The sequence below is a fragment of the Octopus bimaculoides genome, chromosome 23 (assembly GCF_046866305.1).
Source record: "Octopus bimaculoides isolate indiv1 chromosome 23, ASM4686630v1, whole genome shotgun sequence".
NCBI lineage: Eukaryota > Metazoa > Mollusca > Cephalopoda > Octopoda > Octopodidae > Octopus > Octopus bimaculoides.
The window spans coordinates 24,079,530-24,104,529 of record NC_142950.1 but is presented as its reverse complement, the minus strand read 5'-3'; the positions used below and the strand labels follow the sequence as shown (position 1 = coordinate 24,104,529).

At 41.0% G+C, this 25,000-nt stretch overlaps 1 protein-coding gene across 1 annotated transcript in view; it reads right to left on the bottom strand.

The window, feature by feature from the left end:
• LOC128250610 (uncharacterized) overlaps positions 1-25,000 on the bottom strand; it is a 559,608-nt gene that overhangs the window by 102,461 nt on the left and 432,147 nt on the right. Inside the window, exon 8 of the mRNA XM_089340726.1 lies at positions 6,798-6,895. Coding sequence (XP_089196852.1) covers positions 6,798-6,895 — 98 coding nt within the window. The remainder of the gene's footprint in view (positions 1-6,797; positions 6,896-25,000) is intronic.

Genomic DNA, 25,000 nt, shown 5'->3' with positions numbered 1-25,000 from the left:
ATTCATTTATATAGATTTCTTCATTAAAGCAAGTATATAGTTATATGACATGTTCTCAAAGTAAAGAGAGATTCTATAATCTAGTTTTCATTTCCATGAATAAAGACCTTTTGAAGAAGATGAAGGTAGAGCATGGTGCTGATACATTTTATACCAAAGTGATCGATGAATTTGCCATCAATCCCTGCCACTGTTCATTTCATGTTGGTGATCATCACAATCCGGAACAATGTCGGCCACCTAACTTAAAGAAGGCCATTAATGGCAAATTCAGCAAATTTGACATTAAAGGGGCTTTTCACCTCCTCTTCTCTCTGTCCTCCCTCGCCCAGTGTATCACAGATTCTCTCAATCAACTGAAGGAGAAACATCCTCCATCTCCTCTGGACGAGTACCTACACTGGCCCGACCCACCAGGATTTCTACAACCTGTTTTTACTCTGACACTGTCAGGAAGGCAATTGCATCCTTTCCACTGGGATAGTATCCACTGGGATAGTATCCACTGGGATAGTATCTCCTTGTCATCTGAGTGTCCTTTCCTACATTCGTCTCCTGTTCTTTAGGGCTAAACTATTTGGTCTCACCAAGTCCAGTGGTGACCACTGCCCCATAGCTGTTGGTTGTACTCTGCAATGGTTTACAGCAAATGTCAGCGTTCCACTGACATGAGTGCCAGTCATCGAATTTGGTTTACACTATATAGACGCTATGCTACCAATGTTGGCTGTAGTCTAGCTGACAAAGAATAACATCTGACCAGTTTAGATTGTCAGGAGTTGAATGAGCACCTGTAGAAAGAGGCACTGTGCAGAGGCTTGAAAGAAATAAGGTGAGCAGGCTTGTGTTTTAGAGAGGAAATGAGATTCCAGATCTGAGAGGGGACATGGATAGGTGAGTAGTGTTCACAGTGTGTGGGAAGCTTGTAGGATGTCTCTGAACAGCATGCAGCTACATCAAGAGGCAAGCTGAAGGAGTGAACTTGGGGTGACAAGTGAGAGAGAAGCCAGTTGCCATGATGTAAGACATCAAGGAGAAGGTGCGAGTAGAGGACCCAGTGAAGGGTAACTAGTATGTGCCCAAAACAAAAAAAAACACAAGTAATTCTGGAAATGGAAGGTGGTAAGGTGGAAGACTCAGCATGGCTGAAGAAGAAAGATGGCTATAACTATGTCAATGGGACGGAAGGAAATGCTGTGTTGAAGGATATGAGCTTGGTACTGAGATGGTTGCTGTTAAGATTTGGACTGATTCAGCCATGGTACAGGGAATAAGTAGAATTGATGACCACTAATGAGAAGAGAATCCAAACAAAAGAGGCTGTGGAAATGATAATCAAGTACCACCTGGGAATCCTAAGAGAGCTAGCAGCTGAGTCTGACATGAAGCTGCAGGTATCATCATTTAAGACCCATGTTCAATTCATTGGACTTAGTCTCAAAAATTCAGTCGAATGAGCCAGACATGAGGAATGAACTCACTTCATTGAGTAGAGTGGTTGGTGACAGGATAGGCGTTCAGCTGTCAGCTGCCCTGATGTTGTAAATAAAAATATGAGAGGTTAGGGATTGTCTCTGTTCTGTGCATGCATCTGTGTGTAAGTGTGTGTGTATGTTTGTATGTGCATGGGTATGTTTGTGTGCATGTGTGTCCGTCCATGTGCGTGTATATGTGTATGTGCTTCTGTACATGTGTGTGTGTGTGTCTGTGTGTCTGTGTGTGTCTGTCCATGCGTATATATATATATATATATATATATATATATATATATATATATATATATATGTATATATATATATACATGTATGTGTTTCTGTGCATGTGTGTGTGTGTCTGTCTATGTGTGCGAATATGTGTATGTGTTTCTGTACATGTATGTGTTTCTGTGTGTGTGTATGTGTGTTTCTGTATGCATGTGTGGGTGTATGTGTTTATGTGCATGTATGTGTATAGTTATGTACATGTGTATATATGTGTTTCTGTATGTGAGTGCATGTCTTTCTGTACACATCTGTGTATGCATTTATGTACATGTGTGTGTATGTTTGATTACCTGATTATGAAAGACTGACAGATGAAGAGATACTGGAAGATCTGTCCAGTGTGTCAGCATGGAACTAAAATGATGACGATGATGGTGATGATGGTGATGAAACAGACACCAGCAATGACAATGATGACGGCAACAATGATGATGATAAGGATATTCTCAAAGTTAGCATGGGTGCAATAGGTCTAAAAATCCAGGATATTTAATAAATGCTCAAAACATATGCAACACTAATTGTAGATAATTGCTTTCATTATAAATGGATAGCTGCTGGTAAAATTAAACACCCTTAGACACACACACACACACACACACATTTATATAAATGCATGTTGACATCATATACATCAATGTTATAAAGATCCAGACTATTTCATACACATTCTCTATCTCTTTCACTTTCGCTCTCTCTCTCTCTCTCTCTCTCTCTCTCTCTCTCTCTCTCGCTTACACACACACACACACACACACACACACACACACACACATACACACACACGCACACATATATGTATGTATGTATGTATGTATGTATGTATGTATGTATGTATGAAAATCTAATGCCTGCTTTAAAACACACACAAGTCAATGATGGAATAATCACAATGTTGCTCAACCTGCTAGAAATAGCAGCTAAATATCTTTTAAATCATTTTATTATCTTCACTGGTATGATCCTTCTTGACCACATTAATAGCAGGGTCTAAGACGGGATGGTCACAGTTGGAGTACCTTTGATTTTAAACCTGTAGGGCCAGGACTGATCAACAGCAACAACAGCATGAACAAATATTTTGTATTGTTGGCACTCCATCGCTTACGACGTCGAGGGTTCCAGTTGATCCGATCAACGGAACAGCCTGCTCGTGAAATTAACGTGCAAGTGGCTGAGCACTCCACAGACACATGTACCCTTAACGTAGTTCTCGGGGATATTCAGCGTGACACAGTGTGTGACAAGGCTGACCCTTTGAATTACAGGCACAACAGAAACAGGAAGTAAGAATGAGAGAAAGTTGTGGTGAAAGAGTACAGCAGGGTTCGCCACCATCCCCTGCCAGAGCCCCGTGGAGCTTTAGGTGTTTTCGCTCAATAAACACTCACAACGCCCGGTCTGGGAATCGAAACCGCGATCCTATGACTGTGAGTCCGCTGCCCTAACCACTGGGCCATTGCGCCTCCACTGCACAAATATATACACCAAGCTATCCAGCTATATGCAACTAGACATGTATACATATATATATATATATATATATATATATATATATATATGTATATATCATATTTATATCATATTTGAAGTACCTACAAGAAGAGGTGCAAGCGCTAATATTTATAAAACATGTGACATATTAATAAAAATCTGTAAATGTACAACCATCCAGATATCTGAGTACCTTATTATTTTTCTAATATATAATTCCTGTACATCACCTCCAAACCTTCCAACATATATATATGTATATACTTACATTTATAAGTCATACATATATGAACATCCACACATACTTATACACATAGACAAGCATATACACATAAACACACCTATATACATAGGCACATACAACATATACACAAACATAAATATGCACACACATACAAATACACAATATACAAACATACACAATATCTAATTATAGGAAAATGTGGTTATTGTTTCTGGTTTATTTCTGCAGGAAACGATGGAGTAAAGGAGTGCAAGAGGAATGGCTAAACTATTCTAATTGGACGGATTAAAAATGAAAAGTTTTCTTTCTTCAGAAGGGAAGTTAGTAGAAGAATATGCGAAAAATGTTGTCTGTTTGTATTTTGATTGTAAGGTGAGCATTGTGCGATCACAGTTGGTGGATATGACAAATTTACTCAGAATACGATACAGAAATAAATTTATTTCTCAAACACGTAATAATGCTATAAATAGCTTGATCAGGATAAATTATCCATTACCGGCCAGCCATGAGACTCGAACTCACATCTCTGTGATTACATGTCAAGTGTTTTACCATTAAACTAAACTGCCCAGCAACGAATTCTTCTGCAATTTTGGAACTTATAAATTTAGCTTCATAAGACGCTAACGATAAATTCAAATTTACGATGAAAGTAAATAAACAAAGTTTGTCTTTAGAAGCATTGAGACGTATTGTAAGATACAGAAATAAATTTTTATTTCTGTATCTTACAATACATCTCAAAGCTTCTAAAAGACAAACTTTGTTTGTTTACTTTCATCGTAAAGTTGAATTTACTAAGAATATTTTAAGTGTACTGAAGAATTGCAAAGATTATCACAAGACCTCGTTTTGTCTGATAAACAGAATTTCATTCATTTAGCAGCTCAGTGAAAATAGTTGATAACTTTTGGGATTTGTGCCGATCTCTTTGAAAGACTTAAAAAGACAAATGTTTGCTTGGATTCATGGTGTCCTGTTGATGAGAGAAATTTCCTCTGGTATTAGAGGCTAGTTTATGTTAGGATGGGTGCTTTTACGTGGGGCATGACGGTGTCATGTAAATAACTTATGTCAGTGCCACATAAAAGCACCCATGCCAGATTCATATAAGTGCCCCTGCTAGAGCCACATAAAAACACTCAGTACACCCTGTAAAGTGGTTGGCATTAGGAAGGGCATCCTGCTGTAGAAACCATGCCAAAGCAGGCAAATGGAACCCAAGCAACTCTCAGTTGGCTGACGCCTGTCAAACTGTCCCATCTATACCAACATGGAGAACAGATGTTAAAAGATGATGATGATAATAATAATGATGACCAAGGTAGTAGCGAGGCTGGATGCTCCAACAGCGAAGCTACTAGAATAAGATTAGGCTGGGCAAAGTTCAGAGAGATCCTACCTCTATTGGTAACAGTGAAAGGCAGATTGCATGATGCCTGTGTGCAAACAGCCATGATACATGGCAGTGAAACATGGGCTTTGACTGCCGAGGACATGCATAGGCTTGTAAGAAATGAAGGTAGTATGCTTCGTTGAATGTGTAATGTCAGTGTGCGTGCATGACAGAGTGTAAGCATCTTGATAGAAAAGTTGGGCATAAGAGGCATCAGATGTGGTGTATAAAAGAGACAACTGCAATGGTATGGTCATGTGATGCATATGGATGCATATGTGATGCATTTGGAAAAAAAGTTAAAACAGGAAGATGATATTATGAAAGGTGATCTGTCAAGAAGTCATCTACGAATAATGACAATGCAGTGACCAGTAGTCATACAATGACCACCAAGTGACCATGCATTGACCACCAAGTGGCCACCAAATATCTGAAATAGTAATCAAGATCACCAGACAATAACTCAAGACAAACTCAAAATAATGTTTAATTAAAGAGAAACATTGAAGGTTTGTCATTGCTGTGCAAGTGAGAGGAGGAAGGGGTAGTGTCTGTGGTCCCTTTTGTTTTTTAGGGTTTCTGAAACTGGTAGAGAGAGAAGAGGGAAGAGGTTTGGTCCTAATGGTAACACCAGAGTGGACTCTATTATTAACCTTTTAACATTTAAACCAGCCATGACTGACCAAAATATTCAACTTGTTTTATGTTCAAACTGGCCAGATCCAGCCTCTCACACCTATCCTAAAATGTCATTCTAAGAATATACAGTTATATCATTGAAATCTCAAAGCTACAAGATAATAATACCTGATTAATTCAAAAGAGTGTGAATAGATATGCATTACATTTGACAGAGTAATCTGAATACCAAAAGGTTGAGGTGACCCTCACCTCCTCCTGGGTGGCCAAAGAGTTGATGCAAGTTAGATCTGACCACCAACAATCTTGCTCTCAACATCTCACAACTCCTCCCCCCACCCATTAATAGTAATCCACTTTGTGAACATTATGTGGTCGCAATTATTATTGACGAACACAGACACTTACCAGTTCCACTTGGATTTTACCATTTCAGTTAGTGACTGTATTTATGAAATAGAGAGAGGATGGTAGTCATCTTTATTGACCTCTTACGAGGGTAGAGGTGGTGGTGGTGGTGGTGGTGGTGGTGGTGGTGGTGGCGGCGGCGGCGGTGGTGGCGGTGGTGGTGGTGGTGGTGGCGGCGGCGGCGGTGGTGGCGGTGGTGGTGGTGGTGATAATGATGGTAGTGGTGATGGTGGTGATAATGATGGTAGTGATGATGGTGATAATGATGGTAGTGGTGGTGGTGGTGGTGGTGGTGGTGGTGGTGGTGGCGGCGGCGGTGGTGGCGGTGGTGGTGGTGGTGATAATGATGGTAGTGGTGATGGTGGTGATAATGATGGTAGTGATGATGGTGATAATGATGGTAGTGGTGATGGTGATAATGATGGTAGTGGTGATGGTGGTGATAATGATGGTAGTGATGATGGTGATAATGATGGTAGTGGTGGTGGTGGTGGTGGTGGTGGTGATAATGATGGCTGTGATATTGCCAATTAAAGATCTGGACATTGTTAATTACATAATAATGTTAACCGCTCAGCTTAATGGAATGAAATATAATCCTGTTCAAATGAATATATACACACAAACACATGCTTATATACATATATGCACACATGCATATATATACACACACAAACATGCATACATACCCACACACAAATATACATACGTAGTATGCGTATAGGTATGCATGTAGAAATACATGAATGTACATGCATATATATATATACATTAATATACACACTCACACATATACACTCACATGTGCATATATGGGAGCAGAAGATAAAATAGAGAAGATACTCACCACTCGTGGTGGTGTGGTGTAGTACAGTTGTGTGGTGTGTTTGTCCTCCTCTTTCTGAAATATTTCTTTCTCACATTCCTTTGACTGCCAAGCAATGGCTGTGGAAAACACAACAAATACTAATTAATCAAAAATGTTAATTAATCATCTCTGGTAATTAATCATGGTCAAAAATCAAGGAAGTACTTCAATGTGTCTACAGGGAATTGATAACAAGATTAATCATGAATCGCACAGTCATGAGATCAAACTTTGCTGCAGGCTTTCTTGTTTTCACTCTTCTGTAAATCATTTCGTCACTTTTTAAGTGAAGGTAACCACAATTTATGGCTCACAGTTAAGGGGTCACTGGTAACTAAGGATGTCCAGCTGTAAAAAGAATTGCTTCAAAAAGAAATACCTTGCTCACACACCTGTACAAGAAAGAAAAATTAAGTTAGTAGATAGGGTCTTTCAAATCAAGTCCTGCAGAACTTTAGGGGTAGCATAAATAAAGCCGCTGGTGTTCCACAAAATAAAGGGTTTTTCAATAAAATTTAACAAAAGTTTAATTTATGAACAAGTAATTTACCATTTTCAAAACAAGTAATTTACTTGCTTTTTTTTTATGTGAATAAATTATTTCAAAATCAATTTTTGTTTTGTTAACTGAATTATAAAAGTTAAGTTGATGAAGGTTATCCAGAGGTCGGTTCTGTGATTTTTCAAAAATCATATAACGGGTTCAGTACTAAAATAACTTTAGACAATGTCTAGTGACCCACTCAGACCATACCCTTGGTTTATTAGGAACTTCAGATGTGATGTTGGGTAGAATTCCTTCAATTTGCTATACATGATAATTCAGATGATCTTTTCCTGAAGAAAACGATGTTTTTTACATGATGTAATTGATTTGTTCATCAATAAAAAATGCATCTGAAACAGCTGTAGTGAACCTCAGCCCATTTTATTATTTATGATATGGTCATGTATAATAATAATATATTATTATAATAATATATTATTATTATTATTATTATTATTATTATTATTGAGTGAGAGAGCAGTGCATGCCATCAAGGTGACACAGGAGTAAAATATACAAAGCCCAGTATACCCATCATGACTACCCGTCTGATAAGGGTACACCAGGCACATGCATCACAACCATATGTGCGTGACATGGTGATCTTATATCATGATAAACAGCACATGACCTCGCAGGTAGGGCCCAGTTAGAATTTTCTTCAGGTCGAGTAGCCCCATCCCGTTCAAAAGGTCCCTGAATAAGGTTTGTTTAAGAATGTTGAGCAAAACACCCATGTTTCCAAAGGTGAATTATTCAAACCCCCAAAATTCTTCTCAACACATGGCTATGATACTCCCCCACTACTTCTGCTCATGATCAGAGATGCACATATCGTCAGCCACCAAGGGACATGCTCAACTGGTTAAGGTCAAACAACTGACAAGCAAATCTGTGGTATTAAGCAGAATATTTGCTGTAGCCCATCTTTAATACCAAGACAAAACAATGTACATGATAACACTTCGAATCAGTTAAGATCAGAAGCCATGAGAGCCACTGCCTGGTACTGCATCCGGGCATTTATTATTATTATTATTATTATTATTATTATTATTATTATTATCATTATTATATAGTCACACATTATAACAAATCATATGCATTATGTAGTCACATATTACAACATATTGTATTATATATTATTGTGCAATCAATTACAACAGATTTCAATATATAATATCATCACATATTGCAACAGATCATACATATGTAATCAGTCATATATAACAATATATAATGTATTATTGTACAGTTACTTCCTTACAACAGATCATGTATATTATGTAGTCATATATTACAACATAATGCATTATATATTACTATGCCATCAATTACAACAACAAATTGCACTACATACGAGTTAGTATAAAAAAGTTCCTGGACTAGTTCTGTAGCATGCAACAGATGGCAGCACACTGTTGTGTGTGCTGTGAGGGATAGCAGTGACCTTCATGAGGCAGCATGCCAAATGACATCACTGTGTTTACTTCACAACTTGTGAAATTTATGTTTTTGTGATCATGTGTATGCTGTAGTCTAGAGCAGGGGTTTTCAAACTTTTTGACTTGCGAACCCCTTTATATTTCAGGCTTTACCTTATAAACGCTTATGAAATTTATACATAAATATTGGCTTAAAATGACATATATTTTTACATTTATTTATTTAACAGTATTTAACAAATAGGTTTATTGTCAATTAAAAGATTTCGATTAAAAAACATATATAAAATCAAATTGCCCATAAAAATTATTTGTTGTCCTTGCAGACCCCCTGTGGTCCGCGGACCACAGTTTGAAAACCCCTGGTCTAGAGCAAAGAGCCAATGTGAAATTTTGCGTTACACTTAGTAAATCTGCTACAGAGACTTTGAGCATGGTTCAGTAAGTTCACAGTGACCGGGCAATGGGTTGTATGCAAAGTTTCGAGTGGCATGGGTGCTTCAAAAGTGGAAGAGGATCCCTGGAAGACGATAAGCAATCTGGAAGACCTGTCATGAGCGTCACCCCTAGACATGTATTGTGCATCAATAATTTGTCTCCCAGGGTTAGCCCATCGGTCAGGAGTTCTATTGCAACAATTTGGAGTGTTTGAGGGAGGACATTCATCGAAAGCAACCAAGCATGCAGAATTGGATTCTTCACCAAGCTCTTCTCACTCATGGGTTTCTCACCAAAAGCAACAAGGTATCACTTCTGCACCTGCCCTATTTGCCAGATTTAGCACCAGCAGACTTCCATCTGTGCACTACAGCTTATCAGAAAAATTAGCTGAAAGTGCACAGGAAGTGAACAGAAATTGAGTCATTTAAAAAAAAAAAGGGGGGAGGTGTGCATCAGGTGTATTGTTGGCAAATTTTGGGAAGCACACAAGATTTGGAGATGCAGTGTTATGGCAGCTAACAACTGATGTGGGGAGTTATTCCATGCTTCAGCAATTCTGAGTAGGAAATCTGAGAGTAAAGCAATTCTAAGCATGAAATGGCAATTCTACTTAGAACATAATAAAACAAATAACAATAAAGATAAGAGCATTGTAGTTTGCTTGAAGCATTGTAGTTTGCTTGAAGCATTGTAGTACAGAAGTAGACAATGAAAGAAAAGGGAAATAAAGAAAACTTCTAACAATATAGAAAGTTTTACAAAAAAACCTTAATATTTCAGATGCAAAGGTTTATCTTCAGAAGGAAGCAATACAAGAAATTTGTAGCTGCACTGATTTCGTTATTTTATTTTAAACTGCTCGGTGTTAGATTTAGCAGCAGCAGCAGCAGCAGCAACTCTTCAACTGTTGGTCATGATCATTGTGATGTATTTTCATGTGGTGGCGGTGGTGGAAACTGGTGTTGGTGCCATATGTTATGATGTTGATCGTAGCTGCCATATTGCAGACAAGCTGGATAAGGAACTGGGAATCATTGTTTGTAAAGTTTAATCCTTTTGTTACCAAATTCCCATTACTATTCCACTGCCCCTGTTTTAATTTATTTGGGTTTATTATGAAGAATTTAATAAAATAACTTTATCATTATTAAACTGGAGTTTGAAACATAAATAAATATGAAATGTTTTTGGAAGGTTTTAATTAAGTTCACTTTAAAACAGGAAGTCTGTATCATAGATTTATGGATGGTTTGGTATGAAAAGGGATAAGTTTCAAGAGTTATCGAGTAAAACTGTCTGTACTACGCAGCAAACGCAGTCTCCGCTAACTCACAATAATGGGGTAAAATTGTCTATACTAGGCAGCAAAGCATTCTCTGCTAACCAACAGCAATCCAAAAGAAGACTTTTAGAACCACTGAAATTGATTGTGCTGATGCTGTGGAATAAAAGTGCATTGAACCAAACCATAAGCACTAATAATAAACATGTAAGTACTGAGATTAAAAAAAAACCCATTAGGCATGACTGTGTGGCAAGAGGCTTGCTTCCCAACCACATAGTTCCCAGTTCAGTTTCACTGCATGGCACTTTGGGCAAGTGTCTTCTACTATAGCCTTGGGCCAACCAAAACTTTGTGAGTGAATTTGGTAGCAATTGCTATGTGCTAAGGAAAACATTATAAACATATCTATATTCCATTCGGGATCGATAAATTAAGTACCAGTTGTGTACTGGGGTCGATCTAATCGACTGCCCCCCACCTAAAAATTTCAGGCCTTGTGAGCAGAGCAGAAAAGAATTCTCCACAAAAGTTGATTAGATCAATAATGGAAACAATACAGATAACAGTGTAAGGCAGCTAGCTGGCAGAAATGTTAGCACGCCGGGTGAATTGCTTAGCAGTATTTCATCTGTTTTTATGTTCTGAGTTCAAATTCCACCGAAGTCGACTTTGCCTTTCATCCTTTTGGGGTCAATAAATTAAGTTCCAGCTGTGTACTGGAGTCGATCTAATTGACTGGCCCCCTCCCCCAAAATTCGGGCCTTGTGCCTTGTGCAGAAAAGAATACAGATAACAGTGTGCATATGATGATTTTTTGACACAGTACAAGTCTTGTTTACACAAGTGAGAAGAAGAGATCTATACTTGGTTTTGTTAATCTTAGGTCGATGGACATAACCACATGGCCAATATGCATAACATGTTTAGTCATAAATGACCTGGTGTAACTTGTGTTACCAAAGTAAATGGACTGCACCATTGATTGTTAACTGCCTTAGATGTAAATAGGACACAATGCCAATGATATGACATGACATTCCAAACTTTTATTTGATTGTCCCTATAAAATATGGCCATCTGTGAATCAACAAGGGATTCAAAACAAGGGATACAACAAGGGATACAAAACCAATGATGTCACTTAACCTGTTGGAAATAGCAGCCAAATCTCTCACATCATACTCTACCACTGTCTCAGTAAAAGAGAAAACATATAAGTAATGTAATTCTAGATACACTAGGGTTAAGAAAAGAAAAATAAAGAAGTAATGGTCATGGTTGAGATTCCTCGAATGAAAAGTCTGTAGGGCCAAACAACAATAACAACAACAACAACATGACTGACTATTGACTCTGGAACATTGAAGAACAAAAATTTAATTTTGATAGAAATAAAATTGCTGAACTCACATTGATGACAGCCAGAAGAGAGAAAATGTGCGAAACTTTCAGAACAGCTTGCTCGTCGTAAATTGAGGAATGGAAGATTTTGGCATGGTTTAGTCTGTGTCCACACAACACTTGGCTGACTTCTGCGACGGAACATTTTTGGCCTCCCCCACAATCAGAAGTACAAGGGAATTTAAACTTATATTCAATGACAATGCAAAAATCCCTTGGGTACCTGATGTAGTTCTTGTAGAGAGAGAGAGAGAGAGAGAGAGAGTCACTTTGGAATGAATTAAGGTAACAGTCCTCCTGAACGAAGTTATAAACTTATAATGCGAAGTGGAACATATGGAGGAAGAACATTATGTTCTAATCAGATGAAAAAAGGCATCAACACCACATAATCTTGGGAGAGGCTATGAGTGAATGTGATACATCCCTATTCAGAGTAATGAAACTGTACTCCTGGTTGAGTGGGTTGGGTTACAGAAAGATATAAAAACTTGAATCTCAGCAGGTTTTCTTCCATGGAAGGGATAAAAAAAGAACAATGTCCTCCTGGTTGTAAAATTAGGTTCTATTGTGTTTATACAACTAGACTTCTGTTTAAAGAAAAGTGTACTAACAAATTGGAAATTAAACACAAGCGTCTGAAGTTGAAACTAGGACGTTTCTTATTGGTCAATGATCACTGGTCACATGACAAGAGAAGTATTTCAACCAAGAAATAAATATTTACACTCTCTCTTTCTTTCAACATGTATTGTGTGTACGTGTGTGTATGTGCATGTGTGTGTGTGTATGTGTATATATATATATATATGGATACATGCGTTTGTGAGCATAACCTCAATGAATATATGCATTCTATACATACGCACACACACACATTATATATGTGTTGGAATGTTTATACGTATGCAAGGTACATACCTCCCACACACACTTATTTGTATATACCAAACAGACAAGTAAAAGACATATGTACACAAACTGGAGAACAAGAGAGGAGGAAGAGGGCGATAGAATAGAAGAAAATGAATTCACAATACCAGCTAAAATTTCTCTGAGATTAACTTCTTTCGATAGACAGCTTATACGGGCACACACCAGCCCCTATACGCACACACCAGATGGGCAAGAAAAAAGTCACAGGAGAAATGAAAAGACATCAGAAATAGAGGGACACAAGTCTAATTGTTTTATAAATTAGATTGTGTCTGAGTATTCCACAAACACTAATAACCATATTACAATATATAACAAATATTATGTATGTATATCTATAGCTATATATAGGTGCAGACATGGCTATGTGGTAAGAAGTCTGTTTCCCAACCACATGGTTCTGGGTTCAATCCCACTATATAGAACCTTAGACAAGTGTCTTCTACTATAGCCTTGGGCTGACTGAAGCCTTATGAGTGCATTTTTTAGATGGAAACTGAAAGAAGTTTCTGCCAGCTCGCTGCCTTAAATTATATATGTGTGTGTGTGTGTGTATGTGTGTTCTCTTATATTTTAAATTATTTGAAGTCTTCAGTAAGGAAGGACCTGCTTTCTAACAAAGAGACAAAGCTCCATTGTTGGAATGTCAATAACAAAAATAACATCACATTTTGAACTTGAGAAATGTTTTTATAGTTTAACTGTTCCGTTTACAGATTGTGTTTGTAAAATGCAAGTTAGCTCTTTTACTCTTTTACTTGTTTCAGTCATTTGACTGTGGCCATGCTGGAGCACCGCCTTTAGTCGAACAAATCGACCCCAGGACTTATTCTTTGTAAGCCTAGTACTTATTCTATCGGTCTCTTTTGCTGGACCGCTAAGTTACGGGGGTCATAAAAACACCAGCATCGGTTGTCAAGCGAAGCTGGAGTGACAAACACAGACACACAAACATACACACACACACACACACACACACACACACATATATATATACATATATACGACGGGCTTCTTTCAGTTTCCGTCTACCAAATTCACTCACAAGGATTTGGTCGGCCAGAGGCTATTGTAGAAGACACTTGCCCAAGGTGCCACGCAGTGGGACTGAACCCAGAACCATGTGGTTGGTAAGCAAGCTACTTACCACACAGCCACGGTCGATTTCTTTTTCTGAAAACCTCTGCTAATCCAGATTGTCACTTAAAATTAACACCAAAAACCAAATGCACCACTTATTACTGGTATAAACGTGAATTTATTATTTAGATATAGAAGCTGGAGGTTTTGAAGCAGTTGTCTTGAATGGTCCTCTTTTACTTTGGTTTTTGAAGAGATATTCACATAAACAGGGCAGCTGACCTCCATGACAGTGTGTAATGTTTCTTGTCTCTCTCCAACAACTATATCCAGCCTATAATGTTTGCACTTAGTAGTTTCAATGAGAATGTTCAACCAATATTCCTTGTGTTTACGTATACAAAAACAGAAGCAGTTTCTCTATTCATTCCCGGACAGTATGTATATATATGCATGTATATGTATGTATAAACACACACATTGATGTATGTATAAATGAATATACATATGTATGAACATATGTATGTATACATATGTATATATACATGTGTGTGTGCATGTAAAGTCATGTTTGGACGTCTTATCGGTTTACAGTTTTGCTTCAAATATGGACTTCGATACAGTCATTCAAACCTGATATAATGTAAATGTGTGTGTGTGTGTGTGTGTGTGTGTGTACACATGGGTGTGTGCATATGTCAGTGCATGAGTGTGTGTAATGTCTATGTAAGTATATGTATAGTTATGCATAATGATTTTTAAAAAAAAGTGTTTTTATATGCATGCAAACAATGAACATTAACTGAATGAAGGACTCGGTCTACGTGTGGAGTCAAATATTGGCTATAATTGTATTGACAGTAACTTTCAGTTCACCACGACTCAATGAATTTTCCTCAATGAATTTTCCAGGGCAGCATCAATAAAATTGACAGTGTGTGTATATATGTGTGTGTCAATATACACATATATGTTTATATATTTGTATATATATATATATATCGACTTGTTTCACCTTTATCTGTTCTCCTTCTACCTTTCTCGTCCTTCCCTTGTCTCGCCACTAATAACACCCACACCGACATTCACATCCTCTCACCATGCCTCACCTTCACTCCTTCACCCAACATCTTCAGTCCCTTCTTCGCCGTTTTCTTTCTTTTTTTCCCCCACAATGCTTGCAACCCACAAAAAACCTCTCTTACTTGCTCTTCAAAAAGACCCGCCACACTAGCCATCTCAACTTTCTCAGCCGCTGTCTCCGCCATCATGTCATACCCCGTGGCTTCCTCTTGAAATTCCACCCTCCCCCCTATTCCTCCCCCTTCATCGAGCCCACCCTTGCCCGCACCTCCCGCCTCATCATCCGTGCCACCATCCGTTCCACCCGTTCCCTCCTCCACTCCATTGACCACCAACTCTCCCAAGCTTACCTCCTCCTCTCCTCCCTCTGCCCTCAACCCTTCACTCAACCTATCCTCCACTTCCTCCTCAATCTCAATCACCAACTCCACAATTTCCTCACACACACAAAAAATAAAAAACTCCACAACCTCCTCAACCCCCACCCTTCTGCACCCCTGACACCCTCCCCTTCAGCTCCCCCTCCCGATTCCATGCCCCCCTCCACCGCCCATTCCACACACTCACACTCCTCCCACCCGGACATCCTAACCCCCACGCCATCACCTCCCCACACCTCCAACAACCCCAACCCCACCCAACCCCATCCCACCTCTTCTCCCCCTCCTCCTCCTCCCCCCGCCTCTACACCTCCTCCTCCCGACCCTACTCACCCTACCACCCCGCTTCCTCACACGGTTGTGACTATACCACCCAATCTCCCCCTGTCCGCCGCTGAGCGCTCGCTCCTTGGTAGGGGCCTCCGCTTCACGCCTCTCACGCCCCATTGTGACGAATTCGGGACTCGCACTGATGTCAGCCAGTTCCTGCGCCGCATCAAACTGTGCGCGTTCTTCCATACGTCAACACAGCGTCCCGACACTCGGGACTACTTCTCGGACCTGGGACGCCGCCCATCCAACTGGACGCCGCCTCCAGGCCAATTCAGCAGCCTAGACTTGTTCGTGGATGACTGTAAGGCGTTGGTCGAGCGTTTCGACTTTAAAAAGAGACCCCTCCGGGCCAATCTCACCCGGGCCGAATCGGTCGCCCTCCGCAATCTCCGCCGCCGTGACGACATCGTCATCAAGCCGGCGGACAAAGGTGGAGCAGTGGTGGTGTGGCGCGCGGACCTTTACAGGAGGGAAGCGCTCAGCCAGCTTCACAATCCCCTCTTCTACCACCTCCTCTCCTCCGACCCCACCCCCTCCTACCAACGGCTTGTGTCCTCCACAATCCATGACCTCATCTCCTCCTCTGCTCTCCCCGCTACCGCCACCAACCTCATCGTCCGCACACCTCGCACCTCCTCCATCTACTTCCTTCCCGAGATCCACAAACCTAACAACCCTGGCCGCCCCATTGTCTCTGCTTGCAATTGCCCCACCGAACTCATTTCAAAATACCTCGACCATATCCTATCCCCGTTAGTTGCTGCCCTCCCATCCCACATACACGACACCAACCACGCCCTTCGCCTCTTCAATTCCTTTTCCTTCCCTCCCGGCCCCTCACACCTCCTCTTCACCCTGGACATCAAATCCCTATACACGGTGATTCCACACAACGATGGTCTCTCAGCCCTCCAATACTTCCTTGACCGCCGCCCTGACCCCACACCTAGCACCCCTACCCTGCTTCGTCTGGCAGAACTCGTCCTCACCCTCAACTGCTTCACGTTCGCCGGAGATACCTACCAACAGAGATCTGGGGTCGCGATGGGGACGAGAATGGGGCCCAATTACGCCAACCTCTTTGTTGGTTACATTGAGGCCCAAGTATTCTCCCAATTCTCCGGTCCGACCCCAGAACTATACGGTCGCTACATAGATGACTGTATAGGAGCCACCTCCCTCTCCCGCGAACAGCTCTGCCTTTTCATCTCCTTCCTCTCCAACTTCCACCCCGCTCTTGACTTTACTTCCACCATCTCTGACACCTCTGTCAACTTCCTCGACATCTCTCTTTCCATCACCCCCCCCCCCCTCCAACTCTCTCACTACCTCCGCCTTCTTCAAACCCACTGACTCCCACCTCTACCTCAACTTCTCCTCCTCCCATCCATTCCACACCAAACGAGCCATCCCCTACTCCCAGTTCCTCCGCCTCCGACGTTTGTGCAGCCTGGACCAGGATTTCGAGACCCAGTCCCAGTATCTTGCTCGTCTGTTCATGCATCGAGGATACCCCTCCCACCTTGTCCAATCCGCCCTCGCCCGCGCTCGTCGAATCGACCGCACCACCGCCCTCTCTCCTCCCCCACACCAATCCCCTAACCGTACCCCCTTCCCACTCCGTTTCCACCCTGCCACCCTACCCCTTCGTCGGAGGATCCTACGGGCCTTCCGTCGCCTCCAGCTCGATCCCACTACCCACCCCATTTTCCCCAACCTACCCCTATCCGCTTTCAAACGCGCCCGCAACCTAAGCGATCTACTGGTCCGCAGTACCTTCTCCTCTTCCTCCCCACCCCCACCCGGCTCCTTCCCGTGCTCCAGATCCCGCTGTCACACCTGCCCCTTCATCACCAACACTACCTCTGTCACCGGATCGAACCTACAAACACTTCACATTCCACACAGTTTCACCTGCACCTCCTCCAACCTTATTTACTGCATCAAATGTACCCTATGCAACCAACTCTACGTGGGGCAGACGGGCCGCCGGCTGGCCGACCGTTTCACCGAACACCTAAGGGACGTTCGGCTAGGTTCGGACTCCCCTGTCGGCCGTCACTTCCAACTGCCCAACCACTCTCCCTCTAACATCTCCGTTTTTGGCCTCGCCCTGCACCATGGGTCCACTCCCTCGCGACTCCACTTGGAGCAACGCTACATTTTCAACCTTAATTCTTCTTTCCCCTTCGGACTCAACACAGCCTTCTCTTCCTTATGACTCTCCCCTTTACGTCCCTGCAACACTTTACATAATTTTTTTTTTCTTTTTTTTAACACCCCCCCCTCGTCCCCCTTACATTATATCCATTATTCTCTTGTTATTAGACTTACTTTTTTCTACTTTTTATCTCACCACTACCTACACGCACACATACCCACACACCTTACATATATACCGTCCACATACATATACCGCCCACATACATGACAAACATACATACGCGCCCTCACACACACATAGCCGAACGCACATATATACACACACACACCCATATATACGCGCACGCCTACATACACAGCCGCATACACATGCACACACATACACACAGGAGTGCACACACAAAATAACACACATACCTGGCACACATACGCACGCACACACATAAACACACACATACACACCCCTCACATACATAAAACCACACACACACACACACACATACACGACACACATACACACATGCACACATACACATATACACACATGCACACACACACATATACACACATGCACACACAACTCTCACATACACAATACTCACTCATATACATAACACATACGCACGCACGAAAACATACACAATATACACATACACGCACGCACAAAAAATATACACACACGCGCACACGGAAACACATACAGACATACATAAACACACACACACCCGTACCTAACACTCACAATCCCACACACACACGCACATCCACACATATACACACACACGCACACACCCACATACACACACACTTCTCACCAACACTACACACTCACACAGACACGCATACAATCATACACACATGGGCATAAACAACACACGCATATACAATAGCAAACGCACGCACACACACGTACACAGCAACGCACATACACACAACATACACATACACACACGCACGCACAGAAAACATACACATACACACACGCGCACATACAAAATACACACACACACGTACACGTACCTAACACCGACAACCCCACACAAACACGAACACACACACACCCAAATAACCACCTGTTGACCTTCTACCTACACTGTCTACAGCGTCCACTAACCAGTCCTGCTACTAATTTCTTCCACTACGTCATACACACACACACACACACACACACACACACAAACACACTAACAGATAAACCACCAAACCATGCACACACACACACACACACATACATACGCACACACACGTTCTGTTATCACACACACACTCGCAGACTTTCGCACGCGCACCGATATTCATCTCCCTTTTTCACTCTCCTATCTTAGAAAGAACTTTTCCCCCACCACCTCCTCTTCCGGTCTTTTCATCATGTAACCTCGTGGACATCGGTACCATTTTCCTCTTTCTCCGTTCTTCCATTCTCCGAACTTTCCATCTTTCCGACGAAGGGCTACGCCCGAAACGTCATACACTCTCTCTTTCCTTTCCTGAGCGTCCAATAATACTATCCATATCACGTCCTCACTTTGTTGTTTTTTTGTTTTTTGTTATTGTTTTTTTGAACTATATATATATATAATTATATTCAAATTTATGTAGGTAGCATCATCATCATCATTATTATTTAATGTCCACTTTCCATGCTAGCATGGGTTGGACGATTTGACTGAGGACTGGTAATCCAGATGACTGCACCAGGCTCCAATCTAATCTGGCAGAGTTTCTACAGCTGGATGCCCTTCCTAAAGCCAACCACTCCGAGAGTGTAGTGGGTTTTTTTACGTGTCACCAGCACAAGGGCCAGTCAGGCGGTACTGGCAACGTCCACGCTCAAAATGGTGTTTTTTATGTGCCACCTGCACAGGAGCCAGTCCAGTGGCACTGGCAATGACCTTGCTCGAATGCTTTTTCATATGCCACTGGCACAAGTGCCAGTAGGGCAATGCTGGTAACGGTCACACTCAAATGGTGCTATTTACATGCCACCGGTACGGAAGCCAGACAGCTGTTCTGGCAATGATCACGCTCAGACGGTGCTGTTAGCGCTCCACTGGCACAGGTGACAGTCATCAAATTTGGCTCAATTTCAATTTTGATTTCGATTTCACTTGCCTCAACAGGTCTTCGCAAGCAGAGTTTAGTGTCCAATGAAGGAAAGGTACGCATAAGCACCTGGTTACACCATTGGCATAGGCCATGGGTTATGGTCTCACTTGGCTTGCTGGGTCTTCTCACACACAGCATATTTCCAAAGGTCTTGGTCCCTAGTCATTGCCTCGGTGAAGCCTAATGTTCGAAGGTCGTGCTTCACTACCTCATCCCAGGTCTTCCTGGGTCTACCTCTTCCACAGGTTCCCTTAACCACTAGGATGTGGCACTTTTTCACACAGCTATCATCATCCATTCTTGCCACATGACCATACCAGCGCAATCGTTTCTCTTGTACACTGACTTTACACATCCATCGGAGTATACTGGCTTCATTTCTTGTAAGCTTGCTTACACATGTCCTCAGCAGTCACAGCCCATGTTTCACTGCCATGTAACACGGCTGTTCGTACACATACATGTGTGTGTGTATATATATATATATATATATATATATATATATACACACAAACACACACACACACACACACACACACACATATGAATGTAGGGGAGGTTGTGTATATATATATAGTTAGACAGACGTGGAGGAGCTTGTGCATGTGTGTGTGTGTGTATATATATATATATATATATATATATATATATGTATTTAGTAAAAGCATGGTGCATGCTACCAAACTATCAATCCCTTTTGTATATATTTATACACTCACACATTCGTGTGTTTACACACACACACACACACAAATATATATATATATATATATATATATATATATATATATATATATACATTACGTAGGTAGACACATAACATTTACATGTACCTGTAAACATTAGGCCCAGCATAAACACCCTCTCACCTCAACTCCTCAAAAATCCACAGCCACACAACCGGGTAATGTCATCAGCTCTATTGACTGAAGACAGAAATTACAGGCAAGAGTAAATGGTAAATTGGAATCTCTCAACGAAGGACTAAAATACCTCTCCTCTACTGCATTCCAGTGTTGAACTGTACAGCATTAACACAGGTTGGTGTAAATACAGATTCACCAAGATCCTCTGGCTAGAAAGCTGTTCCTCTTCACATTTGAACAGAATATTTGCAGAGATTCGCTGCTTATTTGTTTTAGCGAAGAATCTATGAAGGGAATATTTCAAAGTTGATTTCAAATATTGATATAGTGTCTTTCTGGTTAACTTACTCTGACATCAGTATTTGCTGAGAGCAGATTTAGTTCATGTCCCCTAAGACATTGTACTACGCCCCCACCTCCATTGTCAGGTAATCTCAGACTGAGTAGATGTTGACTCTACTTGACTTTAACAGCTGAAGGTTGAACATTGCGGAGGGGGCAGGGGACACACACTAAAAATAGAAAGGATTGAGAAGGGGCAGTTGGTACATTTGCTATGAGTTGCTTGGGGGTATATATTCTTTTACTACATTATCTGTTTCAGTCCTTAGACTGTGGCCATGCTGGGGTGCCATGCTGAAGAGTTTTTAGTCAAATGAGCCAACCCTAGTACTTGATTTTTAAGCCTGGTACTTGTTCTGTTGAGCTGCTAAGTTACTAAGATGTAAACACACCAACACACACAAACACACACATGACAGGCTTCTTTCAGTTTCCATCTACAAAATCCACTCATAATGTTTTGGGGTTACAATAGGAGACCCTTGCCCAAGGTGCCACACAGTGGTACTGAACCTAGAACCATGTGGTTGGGAAGCAAACTTCTTACTATACAGCTGCGTCTGTGCACACACACGCACGCACACACACACACGCACACACACACACACACACACACATACACACACACACACACAAATGTAGATAAATACATACACAAATGCACACAAACAGCCCTATCAAAAACATTAGGAGGACCGCAATTTCTCCTAAAGTACTCAATAACATACAATAGACTGTAGAGATTTGTTTATTCAAATAATGGCATTTACAAGACTAGGTGCATTTCTTTTGACCTTTGAGATCAAATCCTTACACATGTGTGTATGTGTGAGTGCATGTATGTGCATATGTATGTGTGTGTATTTAAGGATATTTTAGGAAACCTTTTTTAAATATTTGTCTCAAAACTACCTGTTTTACCTAAGTGGAAGTGAGAATGACCTTTAAGACCATTAACTTCTATAAAGTTGTCTATGAGGGCACCAAGGATTAATCCTTTAATGATTTGTTTTGAAAGTCATTCAGTTGCCTCTTATTCTCTCCTACACTTTTATTGTGCCATAACCACACATGAGGAATAAGTGACAATCAATGACCTCACCAGAATGACTTCACCAGACTTAATTTTCTTTTTAGAAAATCAATCCACCATCCCTTAAATATCATCACAACAGGCTTAAAGCCAAATGCCTGAAGTGTATCCAACAAGATCCTTAAATGCCTGAAGTGTATCCAACAAGATCCACCTTTTTGAACCTTATACTGAAAGTATCAGATCCAATATCATTACAGTCACAAAAACAGGGCACATTTTTTGGTGTTTTTACCATGGCTGGTTACAACTTGCTTTGTAAAGACAGTATTAATCATTGTTGAGTTGGTGTGATGGTCCACATTCATTCAAACTTTTCAACAATTCCTTGTGATGATTTGAATCACACAACAAAAGGTATTTTTCTGTGATATATGCACGGGCATGTCAACACTTCAACTACCATCAAGACACAGTTTTTTGATATCCTCAATGCAGAGCCTAGAAAAAGCCGTTTATGTTTCCATTGCTGGTGATTTCAATTACCCTAAGATTGATTGGGAAATCTTTTGTTGGCTGCAAAGTGCAAATCATTTTCTTGATCAGTGCTGGATTTGAGCTGGTCCCAAGTAGTCACTTCCTCTACAAGAGGTAGTAACACTTTGCATCCACTCTTTACCATTAAACCTGAAATGGTCACTACCGAGGAACCTTTAGACAACTGTAATCATGCTATGATCATTTACAATCTGTTTTATATGGGTAGAAATAAAACCTATCACCACCTCCAAATTGCTTGCTTTGACTGAAACAAAGCGGACTGGAACTCTTACTGCTCAAATTTACAATGCCCAAACTGGCTTGAATTTCACGATTTTGGAAATGTCAGTACTGTACTTCAGAACATCTTCAATTCAATCTGGGCAACATGTGAAGCATCAAAAACATTAAAAGCCCCATAAATGCAATTTGGGAGACTGCAGTAGTTTGACTTGCCAGGAAAGAACATTGTGATGCTGAACAGGTATACAGACTTCTTATCTGCTTTTCAAACATGGTGGGTTCTTTTTTGTGCACTAGCTTTCATTCTTTTGCCAATTCTGCTTTAATAACTGTGTTGTTCTGGAGCAATGGAAGATTGCTAGATTGCTAGTGTTATTCCCTTCTTCCCTTGTTAAAAACGGGTGATCATACATCATCTGTCAACTACCATTCAGTCAGTCTCACTAGCTGCATCACCAAACTGATGTAGTCCCATATGAGAGAAGCGCTCTAAAACCTCTGGAACCCTCATAGCCTTATTCAACCCTCACAATTTGGATTTATTCCTAACTCCAGCTACTCTGGCTAACAGTTTATAGCAGATATATCTGAATCACTGATGGCAACTCAGGGTGGATGTTCTCTATCCTGACTTTGCTAAAACTTTCAATTCTATGCCACACAGATGATTTATGGCAAAACTCTCCACAATGGCTATGAGAGATGATCTTTCTAACTAGTTGAAGCCTGTCATTTTCAGCCAAAAACAGGTAGTTACAGCATTCTGCACCCTATGAGAGGACATCTGGTGTGACACCAGGATCTGTTCTTGGAACCCTGTTGTTTGTTGCATATATTAATGACATTGATGCCTATTTAAAGAATGATACAATGTTGAAATATGCAGATGCTATCAAGTTGTACCTTGAGATAAAACAAACAGATCCGATAATGCTATAAATCTGTCTTGCAACCAGACCTGAACACAGTGCAGCAATGGATTATAGACTGACAACTCAAGCTGGCTGTGAACAAATGCATTACCATACATTTTGGAATGAAAATCTTAGCTTTTACATACTCCTTCCACAACACCAATCTTAAGAAGTCTGCTAGGGAATGTACCCAAGGTGGCATGCAGTGGAACTGAATCTGGAACCATATGGTTGGAAAGCAAGCTTCTTACCACACAGACACTCCTGCACTCGGTTTCCTTTTCTAGTCAATAACACAGGACAGCTGCTATGTAAAGAAGAATTATTAACTGGAGAAGGAAGCTAGGTATGTCTTCTCTGAGAAGACATATTTAAAACGGTCCATCAGGAAACTTCTTATATTCCCACATATATCAACAGCTCAGAAAAATGCATTGTCAACTGCGATTTGTGTTGGACAAACTACATTTCTAAAATTGACAAGAAGGCTGAGGGTGTCCTAGCATCCCTCAGTATGACCTTTGTCAGCCGTTCTCCAGCTACCAATTTAGAGCTGTATATGGCTATGATACATCCACACTTAGATCTTGCATCACCAGTCTGCAACCCTTATCTTGCTCAAAATGTCAATTTCCTGGAAACTGTCCAGAAATGTGCAACCAAACAAATACCCATCATCGGGTATTTACCATACCCTGAACAGCTTGCTTTCCTGGGCATGGACACATTAAAGTTCCAATGCTTAGCAACTGTCTTGGTAGACACCCACAAGATTATCCACCATTTTTCCAGCAACACCCTTGGGCACCTTTTGAAATTCCATGTCTAACACATAAATGGACATGCTAATAAAATCAGAAAGGAGCACAGCACCCATGACTTTCAGAAACACTATTTCGCACTCAGAATTGTTGAAGCATGGAATAAACTACCCCCATCAGTTGTCAGCTATTGGGACATTGTTATTGTTGGCACTCCGTCGCTTACGACGTCGAGGGTTCCAGTTGATCCGATCAACAGAACAGCCTGCTCATGAAATTAACG